Source organism: Phymastichus coffea, unplaced genomic scaffold (assembly GCF_024137745.1).
Source record: "Phymastichus coffea isolate CEN01 unplaced genomic scaffold, Cenicafe_Pcof_1.1 PCOF00053, whole genome shotgun sequence".
NCBI classification, from domain to species: domain Eukaryota; kingdom Metazoa; phylum Arthropoda; class Insecta; order Hymenoptera; family Eulophidae; genus Phymastichus; species Phymastichus coffea.
The window spans coordinates 942547-963788 of record NW_026706864.1 but is presented as its reverse complement, the minus strand read 5'-3'; the positions used below and the strand labels follow the sequence as shown (position 1 = coordinate 963788).

At 36.6% G+C, this 21242-nt stretch overlaps 2 protein-coding genes across 6 annotated transcripts in view; one reads left to right on the top strand and one right to left on the bottom strand.

Annotated features, from left to right (window-relative positions):
• Positions 1 to 799: 799 nt before the first annotated feature.
• Positions 800 to 3443, bottom strand: LOC131665573 (17-beta-hydroxysteroid dehydrogenase 13-like). Of its 5 annotated transcripts, none has more exons than XM_058937543.1 (8): positions 2936 to 3434; positions 2791 to 2861; positions 2397 to 2539; positions 2076 to 2249; positions 1671 to 1997; positions 1341 to 1597; positions 1127 to 1252; positions 826 to 1057 (listed from the first exon to the last, which is right to left on the bottom strand). In XM_058937543.1, exons 3-8 carry the CDS (start codon positions 2397 to 2399, stop codon positions 991 to 993), a joined length of 954 nt encoding a protein of 317 aa, XP_058793526.1. In that variant the 5' UTR covers positions 2400 to 2539; positions 2791 to 2861; positions 2936 to 3434; the 3' UTR covers positions 826 to 990. The 5 variants fall into 5 exon arrangements, with proteins under 5 accessions (XP_058793529.1, XP_058793526.1, XP_058793525.1 ...); XM_058937542.1 differs by having other exon boundaries at positions 2791 to 2997; positions 3154 to 3434; XM_058937546.1 differs by having other exon boundaries at positions 800 to 1057; positions 1341 to 1530; positions 1784 to 1997; positions 2791 to 3443.
• Positions 3444 to 18084: 14641 nt separating this feature from the next.
• Positions 18085 to 21242, top strand: part of LOC131665645 (tsukushi) — a 45620-nt gene continuing 42462 nt past the window's right edge. Inside the window, exon 1 of the mRNA XM_058937685.1 lies at positions 18085 to 18845. Within this exon, the coding sequence (XP_058793668.1) occupies positions 18833 to 18845 (13 nt within the window). The 5' untranslated portion in view covers positions 18085 to 18832. The remainder of the gene's footprint in view (positions 18846 to 21242) is intronic.

Sequence of the window (21242 nt, the reverse complement as noted above, 5' to 3'; positions counted from 1 at the left end):
CGTTTAATTTGATTTATATTTTTAAAATATGATATAAGTAAAATATAAATAATAAGATGTGCACTTAATTATTTGATTCAAGATTACATTTCTGATAATTCGTAAGCGATTTACAATTCGATCCATCAATAGAAATTTCAGAAATAATAGTGTCTTTTGCTTTCTCGCAGTCTGTAAATTTCTCGAAAAAGTACAAAATAATATAATATATTTCATGCAGAATGTTTCAATAGATTCTAATTCTTTTTCTATACTTATATATTATGAATATACAATCTCAATGATCACTGATAAAAGTATGTTCTTTGAGATTTTCTTGGTTTAGCTCTATTTAATCTGATGAGGAATAGGCTTGATTGAAAAAGTTTTTTGCCGAGCGTGCGTTGAAAATCGCATTTTCCACACGTCGTATAAAAAAATACGGTACAACACATGTTCGGGAAAGAGTTTCTTGTCTCGTGTACCTTTCCACGTTCGTTTCACTCTAGCGTAAACGTCACACGAGACAAGAATCTACTTTCCCGCACTTGTATCGTAACGTAATATTTCCGCACTAGTTAGGTAATGTACTTATTACATTCGAAAGTTGTTCATATTTAAAAAAAAAATTAAATGTATTTGACCACACATGTAAAATTAACTCCGTATTATTAATAATAATGCATACAAAAATCAAGTCGATTGCAAAACCTCTGTTTTGAAGTCGGCAAAGAGATATATAATATATAATGAAAAAAATCAAACAAGGGTATAATAGTAATATAATTTACAATATTTTTACAGATTTTTTAATCTATATGTACGTCTTTATTACTTATAATGTTACTCAAATTGCAGTGAATCCTTAGTTAAATCTATTAATATCACTTCATTATCATATAAAATAAGTCTCTTTTCGTTTATATTACAATTAATGTATCAAATGTAATAAATCTTATTGTTTGATAAACAGTTATGATGCATTCATTAAAAGTTTTTATAAACGCGAAATTATGCAAAATCAACACCAGTGTCTAACAAATCTCGTAACATAAAAGATACTTTCTTTGGCAATATCCTATAAAATAAAAATCAATATTATTAAAAAATTTAATGCCAATTGACACAAAAATGTACTATCAGTTACCTTAAGATATGTCCTAAATAAAGCAAATACCCTGGAACACTAAATTCTGTATAATTTCTCCTGACACCATCTAAAATTTGTTTTGCTGCTTCATTTGCTTGCATAGTACCAAAATAACTAGGTATTCTGAAACAAATCGTAAAATTATTTTCTTTAATGCACACTTGGTATAAAAATCTTATGACAATAAAAATTTAAAATTTCAATAACCCACCTGAATCGAATATCTTTAGCAGCTTCAGCTCCAATAATGAATGGATAAACATGAACCAAAGTTACCATTATATTATTATTGGAATGTCTTAATTCAGTCTGTAATGATTCAGCAAAGCCTTGTACAGCAAATTGAGCAGTAGACAGAGGTATCCTAGCTCCTCGACTTGTTCCTCCAGATAAACCAGCAACTGATGATAGAACAATAATGTGACCTTTACCCATTCTCTGCATACTTGGAAGTATTGAGTTTAGTAACTAAAATGTAAAGCTTTGTAAGTTTGACTTGAAATAATTTAGAATTATATGCTGATTTAATTGAGCTACCAACCCAAAAATGACTTAAAATTGAAATATCCATAGTCTGTCTAATTTCTTGTGAATTTTGAGTTAAAGTACGAGGACTTGGAACACCACAGCAGTGAAAAAGCATTGTAACCTCACCTAATTCGATTCTTATTGCTTGTACTATATCCTCTACTTGTTTTTCATTTGTAATATCACATGTGTATGATCTTGCCGATCCAGACAACTGTAGAGCTTTGTTCACTGTAGTTTGACAACTTTCCATATTTAGATCAACACAAGCTACAATAACTCCAAGTTGTGCAAGTTGAATTGCTATTTCTTTGCCAACCCCTCTGCCAGCACCAATTACCTAGAATGTTACATACTTTGTATTATTTAATTTTGAAGAAAATGAAGTCGATTGATATGAAATTATATTTTTATATACCATTGCTACTTCTCCATGAATAATTTTCATTGTTGGTGGCCTAAAAGTTCTATAGACAGCCAATATCACAGCAAACCAAATACCAATGAATAATGTTACCAGATCTAATCCAAGAACAATTAAAGAGTATATACGTAGTAGCATTTTTGGTGGTTGAAATTGTCTTATGGTAGCCTGCAAAAGAAATATATTTCTTGCTAAACACAATATTATTTGATACAAAAAATAAACTGCAAAGTGCCCTAGCATTTCTACAAGCAACATAGCATTCCATGCTTTTTAGTACAATTTAAACGTTAATGACAATTATATTCTACTAACCATTTTGATGTAAAGTTGTTGAAGTAGTAGATCATTCAGTAAGTTTTCTGAATAATTTATGGATAAATGATACAAAATATTACCTATATGAATATTTTTATGTTACATATTTTGATCCAAGTATGTTGCACTTACAGATGAGACTGTTTAAAAATAATTTATTTAAAAATAAAAATCTTTTAATATTTAAAATAGGAATTTTTATATTTTTATCACTAATTGACTAGCACTTTTAACAACAAATCTTACACCAAAATATCTAAGTTAACAAGCAGGAACTTGTTTCACTATTTGAACTAAAACTTGCACAATAAACTATTACAAAGTTTCTTTATTATACAACTTTATGTTAACTTTAATAAGAGACTTTTTCACGTAAAACAGATATCAATACCTTTATTCGTAATTTTTTCGGCGACCTTAGCCGGTTTATTCTTTTCTCCCTCACACACAAAATAATGATTACTTAAAAATTGATAAGACGAAATCAGTAGGTGTGGTATATGTAACGCTGATTTGGATTTTGTTTGTTTCCTCACTTGAATTGAAAAAAGATTAGGCTCCTCAACGAGAAACGTCGTTTTAAGTCATTGACAAAAACCTTTGGATATAAATATAAAAAATAAATCTCACACGTGGTCACAGAAAAGTCTCACATTCTAGTTTGTAATTAACACAGAAAGTCATTTTTCAGTCTAAAATCAGGAGTAATGAAGAAAGTTTGTTTAAATGAAAAAAAAAAATAATCGTGGATTACTTAGTTATTAGCTTGCGGAGACAAGCATGATATTATGCGGCGAACATGATCACATTAATTAATTTTTTTTTACTCTAGGTTAGGTTCATCGCGGCTTTATAGATAGTGTAACGACATCAAATAATGTATTGCGCGCTTAAAAATTCTATTTTTATACTTCTATTTTTCCAAGTTATTTGATAAATTCGATTTTATTGTTTGACGATTGCAATTTTTTTCACTTACAGAGCTGTGATAAATAATCAATTAAAGCTGATTTATAAGTGAAACATAATTGCAATATCACTTCTAATCTCTGTCGTCTCTTTAGATAAAAAATTTAAGTTTTGATGTTAATGCCCTTAAATTAGTTTATAATTCACATGAGTGGATTTTCAATGCTTTCTGACAATTAAAATTTATTTTAATTTATTCGTAGAAATAAAAACGTAAATATCGAATCAGAACATTGAAATTCATAATAATAAAAATGTTTATTGTCCTTTCAATAACAAACTTTAGTTTTTCTATACAATAACTTTTTTACACATTCGATTTACAAACCGTCTAAATACAAAATTATTACATGCATAAAAGTGACTATAATAGTTACGAAAAACAATTATCTTATCAAACATAAACAAAATAACTTAAAAATTGTAATTTTGCGCGTAACTACGACGCATGCACCAAAATTCATGACGTCTGCTAAGTCATGCGCATTTTTGCCGATTTTGATTGGTTGCTTTCTAGTTGCTTTTTGTTAACCAAAAAAAATCATAATCGACAAGTGTTGAAAATTATTTTAGATAATTATTTTTAAGTTTCCATCAAAATGTGGTACGAGGTTTTACCATGCATGTGTATCATTGGCACACTCGTTTATTCTTATCAAATCACTGGTTGTCTCATTAATAAGGCTATGTTTGGAAATGTAAGCATTATTTACGTAACTATTTTAGGTTACATTAGAACTTTATTGAGGTTTTTAATGAATCAATGTTCAATTTTACGTTGCTTAGAAGGTATGCAATTATATTTTCGTGCTTTTCAAGATCTTGCTTAGTGCATTACATGCATTGTCGTGAATTTTTATGTAAATCTAATTGTTTGAATGATACAAACATTGTATTTCTAATACATATAGTTGTAAATATGCTCACAATACTGACTGACTTACAAATTTTATGTACTGTTTACAATCGATTATAAATAATGTAACAACATATCCATGTTAATCAATCATCTTTGTCTTTTATAGCCATACCGTAGAACACTGGAAGAAGTATGGCAGAGAACTTTCTTTGATAGGGATGCCAGAATTGCAGGTGCACCATGGATAACCCCTGTAAGTCATACTAGACTATGTAATTGTGAATATTAATAAAAATTATACAATTAATTCATTTATGTAGCCAGTTATAAAGTGCTAAAATACAACATTCATGTAACTGTCTTGAGAACATAACAATTGTTATATTATACAATTTTTCAGATAGCTTTAGGAATTTCATTCTTTGTATTAAATACAAATACATATTTTAAAAACTACTTTTACTAATTGTTTGTATTAGAGAAAATTTTACTACAGATTATCTATAGTAGAGATATGTTGAAACTTTTGGTTGAAACCTTTAGTTTCAACATACGTAGTTATTTTTTAAACAAATTTCTCTACAGCAACCAAATTATTTATCAGTTATTTAATTTATTGAATTTTTTTGAATAAATGACTTCAAAAATCTTATTAAATTTTTGTTAAGTTTAATTTTTCATTTATAAAATATTCTAATATTTTGTAACAAAATATTCTGATATTTTGTAATTGAAAAATTAAATTTAAATCCTGTTACCAATCAGAGTATTGAAAGGTTTTTGCATTAAAATTTTCATGATTTTAGAAAAGCAAAAACAAAACTGATCTAACAAGCTAAAACAATTTTTTGATTCATATGATATCATTTCAGGGACTAGAGAACATTCCCGACGACTAAACGAAGTAAACCAGTCAAACAGCAACAAATAGAGTAATCATCAGATTACAATTAAACAAAGCTAGCTTCGCGAATTGTCTACATCTAAGCATATGTTTTTGTTAAAACAAAAAATAAATAAAAATAAACGTGAAAATGAAAAAAAAAGAAACTGTCTACCACGATGTGTTGTAATGAATGTGCCCGAGCGATACGAACATGCAAAGAGGGATTAGTACACGTGCGTCTGTAATACCATCTTTATTCCTGAAAGGAGCTTAGTCGTGGAGGGTAGCAACTCGATACCGCATGCACCACCTGACGACGCCGGCAACGAACAAAAAAAAAACGAGCCAAAATACCTCGTTGCTGCTTCTCTTTATCGATCTGTGTCTACGATGAATCAGCCCAACCCCTTTTTTCGTGTCAGTTCCGTTTATTGTTGACTGTGGAATTAGGGTGGTGTCATGGTAACTATGGTTTGTCCATATTACTTTCGCGAATCATCGTGCATTTCCTTTTCGTTTCAGTCGCTTTGTAAAGACTATAACTTATAAAAATATATAATAATTTACTTTAGGATGACGTAATAGAAATTAGGATAGCTAAATTTTTTCAAATTAGAAAAATAAGTAATTGCTCGAACATAAGTTTTTACTACCTATTGCATTAATGTTTTGGTTATAGGGATACTTATAAAATATAATGCTTGAAAAATTAAAAATAAATAATAAAGAAAAAAATACCTATAAAATCTAAATTGCACTCTACCAATGTCAATCGAACATTTTGTTTACTCCTCTATTTTTATTTATATGTATTGACATAGCAATCATTGACAATACAAAAACTCATTCGACAAAGAGAGAAATGTAGCTTCTGTCATTTGCACCTGCGCACCATTCCATATAAATCAAGTGCTTTTCGAAAAAAGAAGACCGAGTTCAAAGAACACATATATTTCAAACATCAGCGCGTTACACGCGATACTTAATATGATTATTAGATTGCAACTTATACGAAATATTGTAATGAGATAGGACATAACATGAAATGTCAGCAGGAGCAAAAAAAAAATGTTTTTTTTTCACTTCATTGCCACGTTCGAAGCTATCCGTTGCGATGAAATATATCCGAGCATACGAAGCATATACAGTTACTGTGCTGGCGTCAGTAGAAAAAAATGCTCGCGCTGTTGCTGCTTACTTTGTCTTTATAAATTACGCATATATTAGTCATTTGACGTATTCATCATTGAAAATAAGGCAAATATCATTTTCATGCGCTTGTCAATTAAAACGCTCGGCCAAGTAGTTACTTCCTCCGTTTTTTCATCCATTTTGCTTTTTCGTAAAAAGGTACGCTTTAACAGTTACAAGCACATTTAAGGAGGCAACGAAACACTTGTTCATAAACTGAACGTACGTTCGTTTGTCGAGTCGAGAAAAGCACGACTTTATGAGCGGCATGTGAAATAGCACTTGGTATCGCACAAAGGCTGGTGTAGCCAAAGTCTCAGTCGTCGCCTGGCAATCTGGAATTCCGGCAGTATATATTCTGGGGAAAAACATTTCCAATGCAAAACTCCGCCTTCAGTTCTCTTCTCTCTTGGGGTATTTGTTATTTTATTTACGTGTCTACGGAAAAGCCTCGTATAACACGCTCAGCTCTGTCTCTCAAAAGAGGAATCGAATTTTAAATTTAAATCCAATTGACACGTGAGAGAAATTCTTCGGCCCGCATGTGTATACCCTCTCTCTCCCTCTATTTCGTTTCAAACGGCTTCTGTGTGCATGCACGCGTGGGCGCGTGTATTCGACGAGCGGCGCAAAATTGAGCCGCAACTTTTTATCTCTGCCGTTCATCAAATGCGCGCTCGCGCGAGGATCGTATCACCTAAAAAGGCCCCGTAAAACGGCTCTAACTTTCAGCGAGAGGAAAAGGGCTGACCGTTTGAGAGAGAACGACGCTAGAGCTCAAAGCTCCGCTCCTATAGAATTATTTTCTTTTCTGGTACGATCCGATGGGTTTTTAATTTTTTTAGCCTTGTTTTTATGGGACGGAGGCCGACATCCAGGCATTGCAGATGTTTTATCGGCATTTAGAAACGTATTTATTTTCTTTTATGATTGCCCTCTGCGAAAACTTATTCTCTTAGGCAAGTCGATTTATGATCAGAATTGTAACTTTACGTAATCGAAAAAAAATTCACAAACGAATTATAAAATCTTGTTCAATTGAGTATGAATTAATGTATAATGATCGTGTCCGTGATTTACAGTATGCGTACTTGCATGCGCATTACTTCTGTATTATCATTTTCCAAGTGGTACAGTTTCTCGGTAAAATATAAAATATAACCACGCAGAGAGCGACTGCTGAAAATTTTCTATTTATTAAAATTGAAGTTCCACTGTTGAGTGCTTCGAGTTCACAAGCCTCGCCTGATCGATGTATGAGCGCTTTTGCGGTTTTGCAAAGCACTCGTTAGTGATGACCTGTGCACGTACATACCGTAATTATATGCATTATTTTAACCATTATAGGTTTGTTACTGAGGTAGTTTTTGAGCAAATTTATATCTTTCATTATCATTGGCACGCGTGACTTTATTACAAATGATTTCATTAATTCGTCCAGTTTTTAAACATCTGTTCATTAGAAATTTACCATAGGAAGTATTTGACCAATATTTGAAATTAAAAGTTTTTATTTTGTTGAAAATTGAGCAAAGTTCACCTTTATTAACTGCATATTGGATGCTTTATGAGATTATTAAATTAGCAACCAATTACACAGTAATATTTATGAGCTTCGTGCAATATCGATATTTCATAAGAATTCGTCATATGAAACGAATTTGAACTAGTAATAACTCTTCATATACAATTTAAAATTATAATATTACCTGGAAGTTCGATTGTCATTCAATTATTATACAAAATTTTCGATTAATTGTATTTGCGAATCAACGACAAACATTACTTATTAGAGTTAATCAAAACCAATGACATCGTCATATAAAACTTTCGTGCATAAAAGCTAAATATTCCGACGCGTTTATGTAAAAAAAAAGATGCAAAGGTTCTCAAGAGCTGCCAACTCGCTCATAGCAGAGAAAAGAAAACTCGTGTGCAAGAGATAAAGCGTTTAAGATTAAATCCATTCTTCACTGCGTCGCCACCTTCCTTCCCTTCTTATCTTTCTCAATTCTCTCAAGAGCCTTCCCCGGCAGTTCTTTTATAAACTCGCCTATGAACGACAATTATATTTCCATATCGCTGTTTAGTAGGTTTCATTGGCAAACACGACAATCCTTTTAAAAGGCCAGCGGCAGAAAAAGAGAAACGACAACAAAGAGTAAAGCCAAGCATCCATATAATTAAACTCCTTTCGTGCGGTGCGTATACGTATCATTACACGTGCAACTGCACATCACATATCCGCACGACTCGAGTGGAAGCTCCCGTCGTTCTCTCTGTTTTTTTTTTATGCGCGTGCAAACGAGATTCACCGTAGGCTCTCCTGCGAGGATAGTTTTTTTCCATTTCGTCGTGAACGTCGGTTCGTTTATTGCGGATTACCGTGTGGAATTGGAATTCAGTCGCTCGGACACGTGTCCCTTTGTCACGTCCAAGAGACAGACATATTACAATAGCGTTGATTAAAATCATTCAACGCAGCAAAAGACGATATTTATAGTCCGCGACGCTCAAATGCCGTAATCAATTTTCGAAAATTCCATGTGCGCCGTATGATACTAATAGCAGGTAAGATCGAGCCATAAACATGGGAAGGGGCGACATGTGTGTATATACCTGCAGCTGAATTAATTAAATGTCTGTTTGAGCAAGGCTCGTCAACCGAGATATTGCTCATCTGACCAAACAATTCGATTGCGAAGACGCGATCGAAGTCAACCTGCCGCGAGATATGAATTGATATATGGATAACAAAAAGAAAAAACGGTTGGTTTCTTTTATTGTTCATAGATTACGCTTCATTACTCTCGACTCTGCTTTATATATATATACTGCTGAGATAGAAAACAGCGAGAAGAATAGTTCCGTCATAATTGTTCTTGCGTGAGAACAATTATCGCAGTTGGAAAAATACTGAGTTGCCGTTGAAGGGTTTGAGAAGGATAAGCCTGTATAGCAGGATCACGTGTGAATTCGCGAAAGTAAGGCGGGTCGTACACTTGGTCAGTCAGCCGGGTGCTGTTTTAGAAAATCGCAATACGCGTCGTAGATCAACTCTATACAATACTACGTCTACTAGATTTTTAGCCGAAATCGAATCATTCTGTTGAAAAAAAAATAATAATCATTGTGAACAAAATCACTATTTATGAGATTTTCATAATAAATCCATACGTTTGAATTTTCGTAAGTTTTGGGTATTTGTCATGGATAGAAAAATTAAACCAGCTCAATTACTTAATGAATCATAAATTTCCAATTATTTTAGTTTTTTTTTTCTTTAGTTTACGACATTCCTGTTAGACTTTATTTCTACTGTCATGGCGACACAGGAACAAGAAAAGAATACTCACCTGTACGCGAAGAAAATTTGATAATTTCCAATGGCAGAGCCTAATTCTAGTTGTTTGATTGTTCGATTTTCAGTTAACGTGAACTTATTCGATATTTCGGTAAACTTAGAATAATCGACCATTCCAATAGAGTTATTATCAATTTGCATAGGTATGCTAAATCAATTATTTATAAGTCAATAATAAAGGCAAGCATCAACTCTCCCGCATTCACGTCCTCCGTAATATTCTGTAGTGTTGTTTAACGAACGTCAGATTCGAAAGAGTATGTTCATATGCCACAGTAAGCTTTACTAAAATACAAGTAACTTCCTTGAGTGAAAATCGACCAATATTTGATGAGCAAAGCAAATAATGATAAAGTAATCCGAATAAAACTGAAATATGAAATAACAAAAAAAACAAGTGCATAAAAGGTTTCCTAAGAATATTTACTCGAGCAATCTGCAATCATTTTAAGGAATCCACTCGTAGGAGAGAGAATAGGCTACTTCCGAGCATTGGTGCAGCCAACAGAAAGTGTGCCTTGCAGGAGAGCCAAGATAGTATGATTCCCAAGAGAGTAGAGTCTCTCGGAAGGAGCGTGCGGAGGGAGAGAAAAAAAGGAAAGTTTCACGCGCGATCGAATCGGAAAACGAATAAGCGGCGCCCTCTCTTTTCCCGCCTGTGCACGCTGCATGACTCTACAATTTAAGGGAGCTCTTGTTCATAATGGCCAGGCATTACCAACAAAGCCAGACGCAGTGGCGGAATTTCACCTCGCGCCTTTAGAGCGAGATCAAAAGCGCGCGGCTCTCGCCAGAAAGCCGAAATGTCGCTGCTCGTTTCCTCGTCCCGATCGCAATTTTCCCCGTGATTATCGATAATTTTTCTTTGCGCCTCTCTTACGCCGGTCCTTTACGTAATTCGTCCGAGCCCATTGTCGGATGTATTATCGATGCTCCCTTTCACAGTGTCCGTCAGATTCGCCCGGAGCTGTCAGTTCCCATCCAACGAACAATCGGATGACTGCAGTGAGCGACGGGACAGTTGTATTTTATGTGAACATTCGGTCGAGAACACGACGATTTGTCATTTGCCAAACAAGTCGACAGAGAACCAAGTACAGATGTAGATAAACGTCGAGGGCACTCGGTGATTTGTGGAGGTCGGAGAAGCGGATAAACTTTGCGCCGAGGAAAATGAGCGCGAAACCGAGTCGTCGATAGCGAACAAAGTTTCTCTGTTCGCGCTTTTTTGTCTTGCCTCGCGAGCGCGCGATAGATTCATCATTACCGTCACGTTTCATACGTGGTACGTACAAATGATACGCTGCCTCCTCTGTGCGGAGTGGCACACGCACGCGCGAGATAAGGGATCAGATATGAGATGTGGGGCACTTGTCAAACGTCGCTAGCTTCTATACGACAGTTAAAAAAGCCGATCGCTACTACCGAAGAGTTGCGATAATGATTGAACTTTATCGCCCGAGATTCAGTTCGTGCTCCTCTTTTTCTATCTGCCGGGGGACAAGAGATATTGTTCTCCATCCGCCTGATTTTTGGAAATCATTAAAATGCAAGTGGCGCAAGTACTTTGTCAACTTTATTTTGCGTTAAAAATATTTCGCCGAACTACGATTCAGCCGCGCGAACTTTCTGCTGATGGCTTTTTCTCAGAACGAATCCAATTTAGAAAACTCATGAAATAACGCGCGAACAGGACATTAACTTGGTTTCTCTCTTCAAACGATGCTGACTTGACTTATTTTTGCGTGTCTTGGCTCGTTAATGGGATTGCCGTCTGTAAACCGCTTGGCAACAACAATCCGCTTGCAGTTCCCGTAAGCTCAATGGCAAACGTTCAAATTACTCGTGAACGGATTGATCGATCGCAATACCATAAAGTCCGTCCATCTGATAAGCCCACGTCGCCATCTGATTTCTTTGATAGGGCGCCCGCGGCTAAATGTTTTAGCGCGATCAATGGTCATTAATCAGGACGTCTTATACGTTCACCATGTTCAACGCTCGGTTTCGCTCACAGACGCTTTTGATTAGATTGCTCGGCCTCGATAAATTATATAATAACAATTGTATTATAAGGACATTGCTATTGAACGAGTTAATCAATGCCGACAATCCAGGTATACAGACGATACGAGTTGCGCTTTACTTCATTCTGCAATACAATTAAAAGTGATATCAGCCGTAGTACGATCGCATGTTTACCCTGAAAAATGAAATTAACGAGTGCGCAATGTGCGAGAGGCGTCGATATAGTGCCGTGCCTCGCTGGATTCGCTAGCGAATAAAAATAATGAAAAAGTAAATTGAACGAAGCGCAGTATTTTCCATTAGTGCTTTACGTTGATACCGTTTAATTTTCCTACGGCATTCGTTTTCTTTTTCCACCAACAAAACAGAACGCCGCGCTTTCCAATCAATGTCAACGTTATTTTTCGGAAACATCGTTCGCAACGTCCTTCGGAAAAGAAGAAAGCGAAACGGCGTGATCACCCGTAAAGGAAAGGAAAAACTTGTTTGTGAAAGAGACAAGAAAATACGGCGCAGTCGTCTCGTTTCATCTGCAAGTTGCGAGGGACCCAAACTCGAGACAGTTGATGCGGGCCACTCAGCAGGGTCCAGTCCGCTTTTTCCTCTTCCCTGAACGCTTAACAAAAACCATTCTCTCAGCCGGATACACGTATATATATACCTGTGGACCCCAAATCTCGTTCATGTATTTCGAGGATGTCGCGAGTCCATCCGACTTTGAGTTTGCGTAGCTTCGTTTCTAATCGAGTTTGCACTGCTCGTATAATACCGTTAGTTTGTATGCTGCAGTTGCCGTCGCACTATAAATTATAAATACATCTTCTTCGTGTACGTATATTAGAGAATGATGTACAATGGAATTATTATTTTTAGCTCGTGTAATTTGGAAAATGACAAACATGCGTTTGAATGCTTTGACGCATGCATATAAGCTTTTATTTAATTTATGTTTGAAGCGAAAATTATTATCCTATAAATACATGTATTGTTATAGCAGTGTTTTCGCAAGGAAATTGTGTATATGTGTGTGTGTAGTAGTAGTAGTAGTAGTAGTAGTAGTAGTAGTAGAAAGGACGCAGGTGAGCCCTCCCCGCTCCTTTTTCGTTCTTCTTCACTCCTCCCCTGGTTTAGGTAGATTTCTTTATTAGCATTTACGTACCATTCTAATCAAAATATCTCCATGGAATTTTTCTTTCTTTCCCTTGAAGTGTTCGGGATACGCTTTACATTTTTTGGTCGCAAGTTAAAAATCCTTAAATGTAAGCCTCGGAAGGGTAATATTAGCATAGCACTTAGTATCACATTTTTATATTCATTGATAAGATTCAGCATCGTTTTCGAACTTTAGCGTCAATACGAACAGAAATCACATTTTTTCATGTCTAAAAGATAGATTATTTCGAATTTTATTGAAAAAAACACATATAATTTATTAAAAAACCATTATTCAAACATGAAATAAATGATTTTATTGAAAAAAAGTTCGACTCATCTCAAAGTACATATTGAAGCGAACCAAATCAGCCCCCTATAAAAGATTTTCGGTGACTTTGACGCCCAAATTCATGCGCGGTGCTAAATCTTTTCAATAAATAAAGTCATGTTAAAAGTGAGTTTCCGTGGCGTGTATTTTTTAGATTTTTGAAATTGAAAAAAAAAGTTTCATAACGATATCTTCACTAGCACGATTTTACAAGCAAACGGAGAAAATTTTTTATTTTTAATTGTTAACATTGGCTGATCCCTTAAAACACAAATATCTCAACAACAATGCAAAATTTACACGGCATAAATAATATCACATCGGGGGCAGCAGTCACAACGTCCAACAATCCAGCGAATTCGAGACTCAGATTGCGCGTGCTAAAATAGGAAGGTGTCGAGACAGTCAATGTTACACATGGACCTAAGTACATCTCTCGCGAGGTTTGCGCGCGCGCGCATCCCGGCAATTTCGATCGACGATGCACATCTCGCGAGAACTGTTCGGTACGCGCTAATTAGATCTCACACGAAACTCGTGCAGTAGTGCGACAAGTCCAAGTTCGGCGAGAGCGACGACTGCTGTTATTTAATTGACTGGCATTAATTCCCTTTTAGCAAAGTTATACGTACATCTGCGTATGATTAGCGTTTGAAAATTAATAACTAATCTGATTCTGTATCACTCAGCCGTGACGCCCAAATCGAATTTCATTGGTTTACATTGGGCACGTAACGAGATTAGCAGCCTTTAACGAGGAATATTATTTGCACCGATCATACTTCTTTTTCCGACGCGACCTCATTGCCACAAAAGGATGCTGCGGCTCTGGACCGCGAGCAATGGATAATCAACCGTATCTATACGCGCACGCGCGCGTATAAATTGGCACGTGCAAATGCCGCGTTAAAACGAAGTGACAGAGCCGTGTACGCGTATATAAAGAAACTGTTCGGGCCATTTCGCAAGGCGGCTGCGTGCAGCATTCTGATAATCCAAGAGCTGGCCTCAAAAACTGCACGTCAGAGCAATGCATCGTTGACAGTTGATGAATCCGCCAATTAACGTTAGCAGACTGCCGAACTAGATTTCTGCCCGTAGAAATGTTTGGCAGTAAATGTACATTGATACCTGGATTCATCAGCTTTTCGCGATGCATTGTTTTGTGGTGCGCTTTTTGGGAGCCTAGCTCTTGGATCGTTTCGCGCGTGCGTGGTATGCATGATTTATTCACGGCTACGTCGTCCCAGACAAGAGATGCTATTTAGAAACTAATCAATTCAGCAGAGATATGCATGAGATACACTCTGTGTATGTACTTGGAGGTCAAACGTATACGTATGCGTCGAGAGATCAACGCCGACATTTCTTTTACAATTGGTTATTCGAGTTTGCGTTCTGGAATGTCAGTGTTTTAAATTTATGAAATCAACGATTATCATTTTATTATGTTTCAAGAAAATTCTCATTTTCATTAAACGTGTTTCTTGAAATCAGTAAAAACTACTATTGTTTCAAGATTAAATTTTTCTTAATGGCGATATTCTTCAATTGTGTCAATATTACTTTTTAATGTAATTTCTATACATACATTTTTGAAAATTTAATTTTTAAATGAACTTTCTTTCTTCGGAAATATTTGTTGTTTCCTCAGTTTTAGTTATCTCTTGAGTTGTTTGTGTAGTATCACATTTTAAGAATGGAAATTCTTTATTTCAAAATCATTTTTCTTGCAAGATAATATTATGACAAATTTGAAAGCTTATATATATTTCATGATATGTGGTTTGAATAATTATTTCGAAAATTATTCACATGAATTACCGAAACTACCAGTCCGTACAGACATTAATTATTAATATTTGCATCAATAATCAAGACTGAAAAAATGCAAACGAAAATCTATAAATGACTTTCATATTTCCTCATTTACACATATATTTCAAAGAAATTTAATTTTCATGTAATATAAAGATTTTTACGTAACAAAAAAAATTTATTTTAGTAACATATTGTAAGGATGAATATATTCAATGAAGCCTATGTACGTAGTGTATTCACTGCGAATACATATAACACTTGGAATGTACAAAAGCCAAAAATAATGGAGCATTATTAGCCATGATTGACTGTAAAGTAGCCAAACAATATGAAGAATGAAATGTTGATATTTGTAAGTTGATCTCCAAATTGGGCGATTCATTTTCAATTTCCGATGTAAAATCGATCACAACGCTTTCATTGTAGTACATTCAAATACCTATAATGCTGGGTAAACACTCTATATTCGTGTTGAATTAATCCCTATTTATCATTGGTATATACATGATCCTTTGATCTCTCTTGAAGATAGTAACGCTAGGCTACGTGTATAATTCCATCCAAATTTAATGGAGATAATACACCGAAACTAAAATAATTATGCATTAATGATAATATATATCGTTTATTTTACGCAAACTCTGAAAAAAAGCATGCTAATATCTACCATTGATTAAAAATAAACAGCCGTTATCAAATAGAATTTTCTTCGGCAGTACACGTGCAGCATGAACTTCTCACATAAGTTCGGCGAGAAAGTGCGTAATAAACAAGAAAGAAAGAGTTGACCTAATTCTTTCTTTTCTTTTTGTTCCGTAAAACAAAAGGGGGTCGAACGGAGCGCTGATAACGCGAGAGGGATGAGACAACCAAAGCCTTGCCTTTCGTATAACGCAAAGAATGGACAGGTCTGTCTCGCTCCACCCCTCGCCCCTCGTCAAAATATTAAAAAAGCTCTCTGTGTCATCCCTTCTCTTTTGGCGGCGTTTGCTTTGTAATTATTCCGCGAAGAGAGAGAGAGAGAGAGAGAGAGAGAGAGAGAGAGAGCCGCCCCGAAATCGACTCTTTCGCCAAGAGCACCCGCCGATCGCGCGGTAATTAACTCCCCGCGGCACGGGCGAACAGCACGAACGAACGCATCTTGCAAACTCGCGGGCGTGGCGTTGCATTAACAATGCCGCCCGATTGGCGCTCTCGGCGAGCGGGCGTAAAATGTGATTCATTGCGGCTGATCCCGCGATCTGCTTGCGTTTCACCGATCATGAGTTTCCCTCTTTTTCCTACTTCTTCTTTTTCGATTATTTTCTTTTTTTTGGTGTTTCCGATAAGCTCATACGTAAATAATCACCCCAAATGGTAACGCTGTCCACGCGATGAATTAGACATATGTTGCCGCGCTTTACAAGATTACATTTCCACTTTCTATTTACAAATATGTGTTCGCTCTACAGCACAACAACAAGTCGTTAAGAAATCACATAATTATAGATAAAGCGCATTGTTAAACGCTAACGACTAACGGTGTACTAATTGTAAGTGTCGTGGTGTCGTCAGTATAAGTTCATTAAATGAAATCAAGCTGCAGATTCGTAGCCAAAGTTGATAAATTATATCTACCATTTGGTATAGTCACAAGTTTATCCTTAATTAAGGTTTTTGTGCGTTGCACGCGGCAAATGCAAAAGCGGAATTCAGTGCCGCTCAGGCTCACGGGATACGCGAGGTATGACGCTGCCGTTCAGAAAAAGGAAAAACTTAGTCACGAAAGCCATCTCGTCATCGGCCAAGTGAGTCAACAGATTGCGCGTTTTCGCTCGTCCGTCCTAGTTGATCGCGCAAGATCTGCTCGCGCGAAAAAGCTGAATGAAACGCATAGAGAAACGCGCGAAGCGAAAGGCCAGCGAGCGCACATTGCAAGGTCGCGTGTCCGTACGCAGGCGCACGCGTATACGTAATTGCGCGTGGCCCGCGCTCGCGCGCCCGAGAGCACATTGCGGCGTTACGTAAAGGAGAAAAAGACACAGAGGCGAGAATTGGCGCGGAGTGACGATCGATCATATCCCGGCGAGAAAACTTTTTTCGGCTCGTGGCTTGCCGATTATTCCGTTGATTTATGCGTGCCGGAGTAGCGCCGGTAGCCGTCGTCGCGGCCAAGTTGAAATATCCACGCCACTGCCTTCTCCTCTTTTTTCCTCTGCACGTTCGCGCCCCGAGCTTATGCGTTAAGGTGAAATATTATAATTGTCACCGCACGTTCTCGTGAGGTGGGCTGTTGGATTGTATCTTTTTTTCCATGCCATTTCGCGCTTTGAATTCCTATTAATCGTGTCGTGCCTGACGCGACTTTCATCTGGATACATACAAGCTCGTCAACGTATTAAATGCGAATTCAACGACTTGTAATTGCGTGCAACGCAATATCACCTCGGGATAAACATTTATTGTCGTGCGTTTTAACGAAAAATGCAACTTTTAATTCAGCTGTTGGCAGTCATCCGAAATGTATAAAGGTTGATCACTAATTCAGCGCTAGAAGCATAGTGCAAACATAAAATTTACTTCCGATGTATAATTTTGGAAGAATAGGCGCGGTCTGCAATCCATCTGCGGACAATCGCAAAACAATCTCAATCTAAAACCATAAAACGTACGATCACACAAAAAGTCGAGCAAAAAGCACCCTCAAAACTGAAAAGATACAGATAACATCCTTCACCGCTACATCGCGAATTACAGTGTCAAAATAACACACGCACACATCCCTATGCGGTGGCACACACACCCATTACTGTGAAGAGGCCAGATAACAGCAAGCAGCCCCGAAAAAAAGAAAAAAATTTAGCCCAAAGGAGGAAGTCCCTTGACACGACAGGCATGAGCAGCCCTCGAATAGCTTGCCGCACACATACAATAGGGCATTCCTCCCTTGCGGCGACGCAACGCATGTGGCTCTCTTTCTCTCTCTCTCTCTCTCTCTCTCTCTCCGTCTCTGTCTATCTACTCGCGCGCGCCGGCCGTTTTCACCTTGGCGCTCGAACGAGCGAGCGCGTCGCACTACCAGTCAGTCGACTGCGAGACACCAAAGTGAACGCTTCGCATGCACGATATTTGCAATTTGTTTAGCGAGACGAGGCTCTGACGATCTTTCACCAAAGTTTATTTATCGTACAAGAAAATCAACGCTGGTGTTTATGTCAGATAATTACATGCAAAAAGCATTTCCAATTTTGAAAAAAGAAAAAAGTGAGGGTGGTGTGATCGTGTATCTACAAATTTTTGTGTAGGAGGATTACATTTTAGGAACAGGGTGAAAGAAGAATATTTTTTTCCCGACCTTGTTTTCTCCCACGCTATATATATATATATATGTACGCAAAGGACTTTTCCGCGTGCCCTTGAGGAGGAGAAGTTTACTGCCAGAACGGTTCTTTTTGATCTCCCCACCAAAACCACACGCTACGCACACAAAGAGAGAAGCTGCGTGTATACAGGGGAGAGCACGTCCGCACGCACAATACTTAGCGAAAAGGGGGAGAAAGTCTCTCTTACTCAGCTCTCTCTCTCTCTCAAAGAAATCGATGAGGGTGCGTGTGGCCCGTTGCCCAGCGTGATTCGCAGTGTTGTAACGTGCGTAACTACTTTTTACCTCTGTTAGAAAAAAATTTTCGTACGAAATAGTAAATGAGTGCAGTGCACGTGAGCAAGATGAAGTGTGAATTTTGTCATTGAAGAGGAAGGTAAAAGGTCGTGCGGTGCAGTGGTGTCATATATATATATATATATATATATGTGATCGTTTTGCTTTTCCAAGGATTTCAACGCTGCGATTAAAATGATGCTCATAGGTATATATCTCTATATCTTTATCTCTTTCTTTAAAACAATCCCTTTTTCATTATAAGATTTTTTTATTGACTCGAGTTCAGTTACTTTGTGGAAATCGAAAAAAAGCGAGAGATGATATTTTTGAAGGTTAATGCGCGGGTGAGAGAAAGCCAAACGTGCGCATTGCAGGGAGAAAGGCTTTGTTTCGATATTGTATGTTCACAGAAATGTTTGCAGACATAAATATTTACATTTGAGTGTATTAGAATGCCATGCACAGTTGCAGCATAATATGAGGTTTTCGCGAAGCGAGGTTGCGCGAAATCTATTTTTGATAACAGTTGGCAATTGCAAATTGTTGTATGCGCGTTATGGAAGAAACTTCATTCAAGTATCTGCTCATGCCTCTTTTTACTGTTTTTAATTTCACCACGTTAAAGGTTTAACGATCAGATTGTTTTTTTTCCGATTTCTTTATGCTTCACACAGTGCTGTACCGTGGCTTGTTGTGTTAAATTTTTGTCAATATTGTTTTTTCCACACCGTATTTTAAGTCGTTCTAAACGTAGAGTAAAAAGACAGAGACGCGTCGCACGCTATAAAAATATGAAAGTATTTTTAATATGTAAAAGCCCGCGAAAAAAATGAGTGGCGCTCGCGCGCTTAGTTTGAAAAATCATCGCGAAAAGTGGCTCTTGTGTGTAATCGAGCAAATTGCTGAAAATGCCGCAGGTGCAACCCAACCACACCAAGCGCGCGTCGACCGCAACTCTATATATCGCCTCGATAATTTAAAATGAACATTCGTGCAAATCATACTTAGTATATTTAACACGACTTTGTTTTATGGGTTGGTCGCGCGATTCTTTTGTTGTTAGATGAATTAGAGAGATGTGTGGGTGGGTTCTGAACAGTAGATAGATAGATGGAGTACGCGTCGTTTGTTCTGGATAAATTATGTGGTAGAAATGTGACTTGCACAATGGGGAAAAGACATTCAATAGTAATTTTTAAGTTTCGGTAAAATTTGATCATGAACTTTGCTCCGCTGCTGTTAAAATTTAAACACTATTTTAGGCTTGATGTTTAAGCGTTTCTCTGTATACTTTTCATTTTCTGCGGTTAATCTATTTGGTCAGCAAAAATGAATTTTTTGCATCCAACGTCGCCATATCAAAGTATATTCAAATGAAAACTTCAACTACATTTAATGTAAAACCCTGGTGGTGCATTTTAATTAGAAATAACACATGATTCTACTCGGCTGAACGTTCAACGATGAATTTTATAAAAACGTTCGTTAAGCATATATGAAAGAAAGTCGATGCTGTAATACACAACGGCAACATTCCACGTACATAGGACGACGACGTTTCACATCCCTGTCACACACTTTTTCACGAAGGTCTCCATTATATCGGAAACCTTATCTCATATGCTCGCCATAAACAATAGCCCGACTTTGCGCAAAAAAAATGCTGTAGGCGAATCACTAAAATGATAGCTTGTAGCTAAAGAGGAAAAAGAAATTACGAGCTCATTACTCAGGCTGCGACGCGTATAACAATGTTTCTGGTAAGTGAGGGCGCCGTAAAAATTAAGTCGCCGTTAAGAATACTAATGGCCGAACGAGAACGTATTTTATCGTTTTCGCGCGGGATTTAACAAACAACTCTTGACTGATACGAAATGAAATCACGTGTGTAACTATCTGCTCTCTCGTCAAACGATATCGTATACTTATAATAAATACCTATTTCATGACCTTTCAGATAAGTTTTGCTTCCAGCTTTGTTTCTCTTAAAAATACATCCCTAAAATTATGATCTTGCATATCTTACGCGAAAATCTTATCTCGAACATAGAAATCTATAGTAATTATTGCTTTTGTTATGTTTCGTCGTTATTATCTCAAAACCTCGACATTTTCGTTTACATCTTGGAAAACGTCGACTGCTTTTACATTATTTCCAATGTAATTCACTTTTTATGTACACAACCTTCAAAGCCAAAGCGAACAATTTATTTATATTTATTCAAGGCAACACTTTTATAAAGAATGATGGGCTTGGCGTTATCGTAAAGCCAAGTGTATATATATTTTTTTCCTCCAGAGTAACTTTTTTAGCAGTTTATCTCTTTGCGTTCGCGCGCGGAACTTCATGCAATATTATAACTCAATTAGGCAAAAATCAAAGTCCTATGACTTTTTCAGAGAGAAAGAGAAGCAGCGCACGTTGACTTTTAGAATTCATGATTAGTACACCCCCTCATCCGTCGTCAGTCTTTGATTCATTTTTCAACAAACAGAATGAGAATTTAATAAACGAGGAAACAATTTTTTCGCGGATCTTAGTATAGTTATATTGAAAATCCGTAGTCACAAATACTGTCGCTTTCTAATAATAACGAGAAGG

Bases quoted from the DNA above. Each gene is read 5' to 3' on its own strand.
- LOC131665573 (XM_058937543.1), bottom strand. The intron at 1,253-1,340 runs GTGGGTTATTGA...GATTTGTTTCAG, and splicing joins GCTAAAGATATTCGATTCAG to AATACCTAGTTATTTTGGTA. The intron at 1,058-1,126 runs GTAACTGATAGT...TTTATTTTATAG, and splicing joins TATTTAGGACATATCTTAAG to GATATTGCCAAAGAAAGTAT.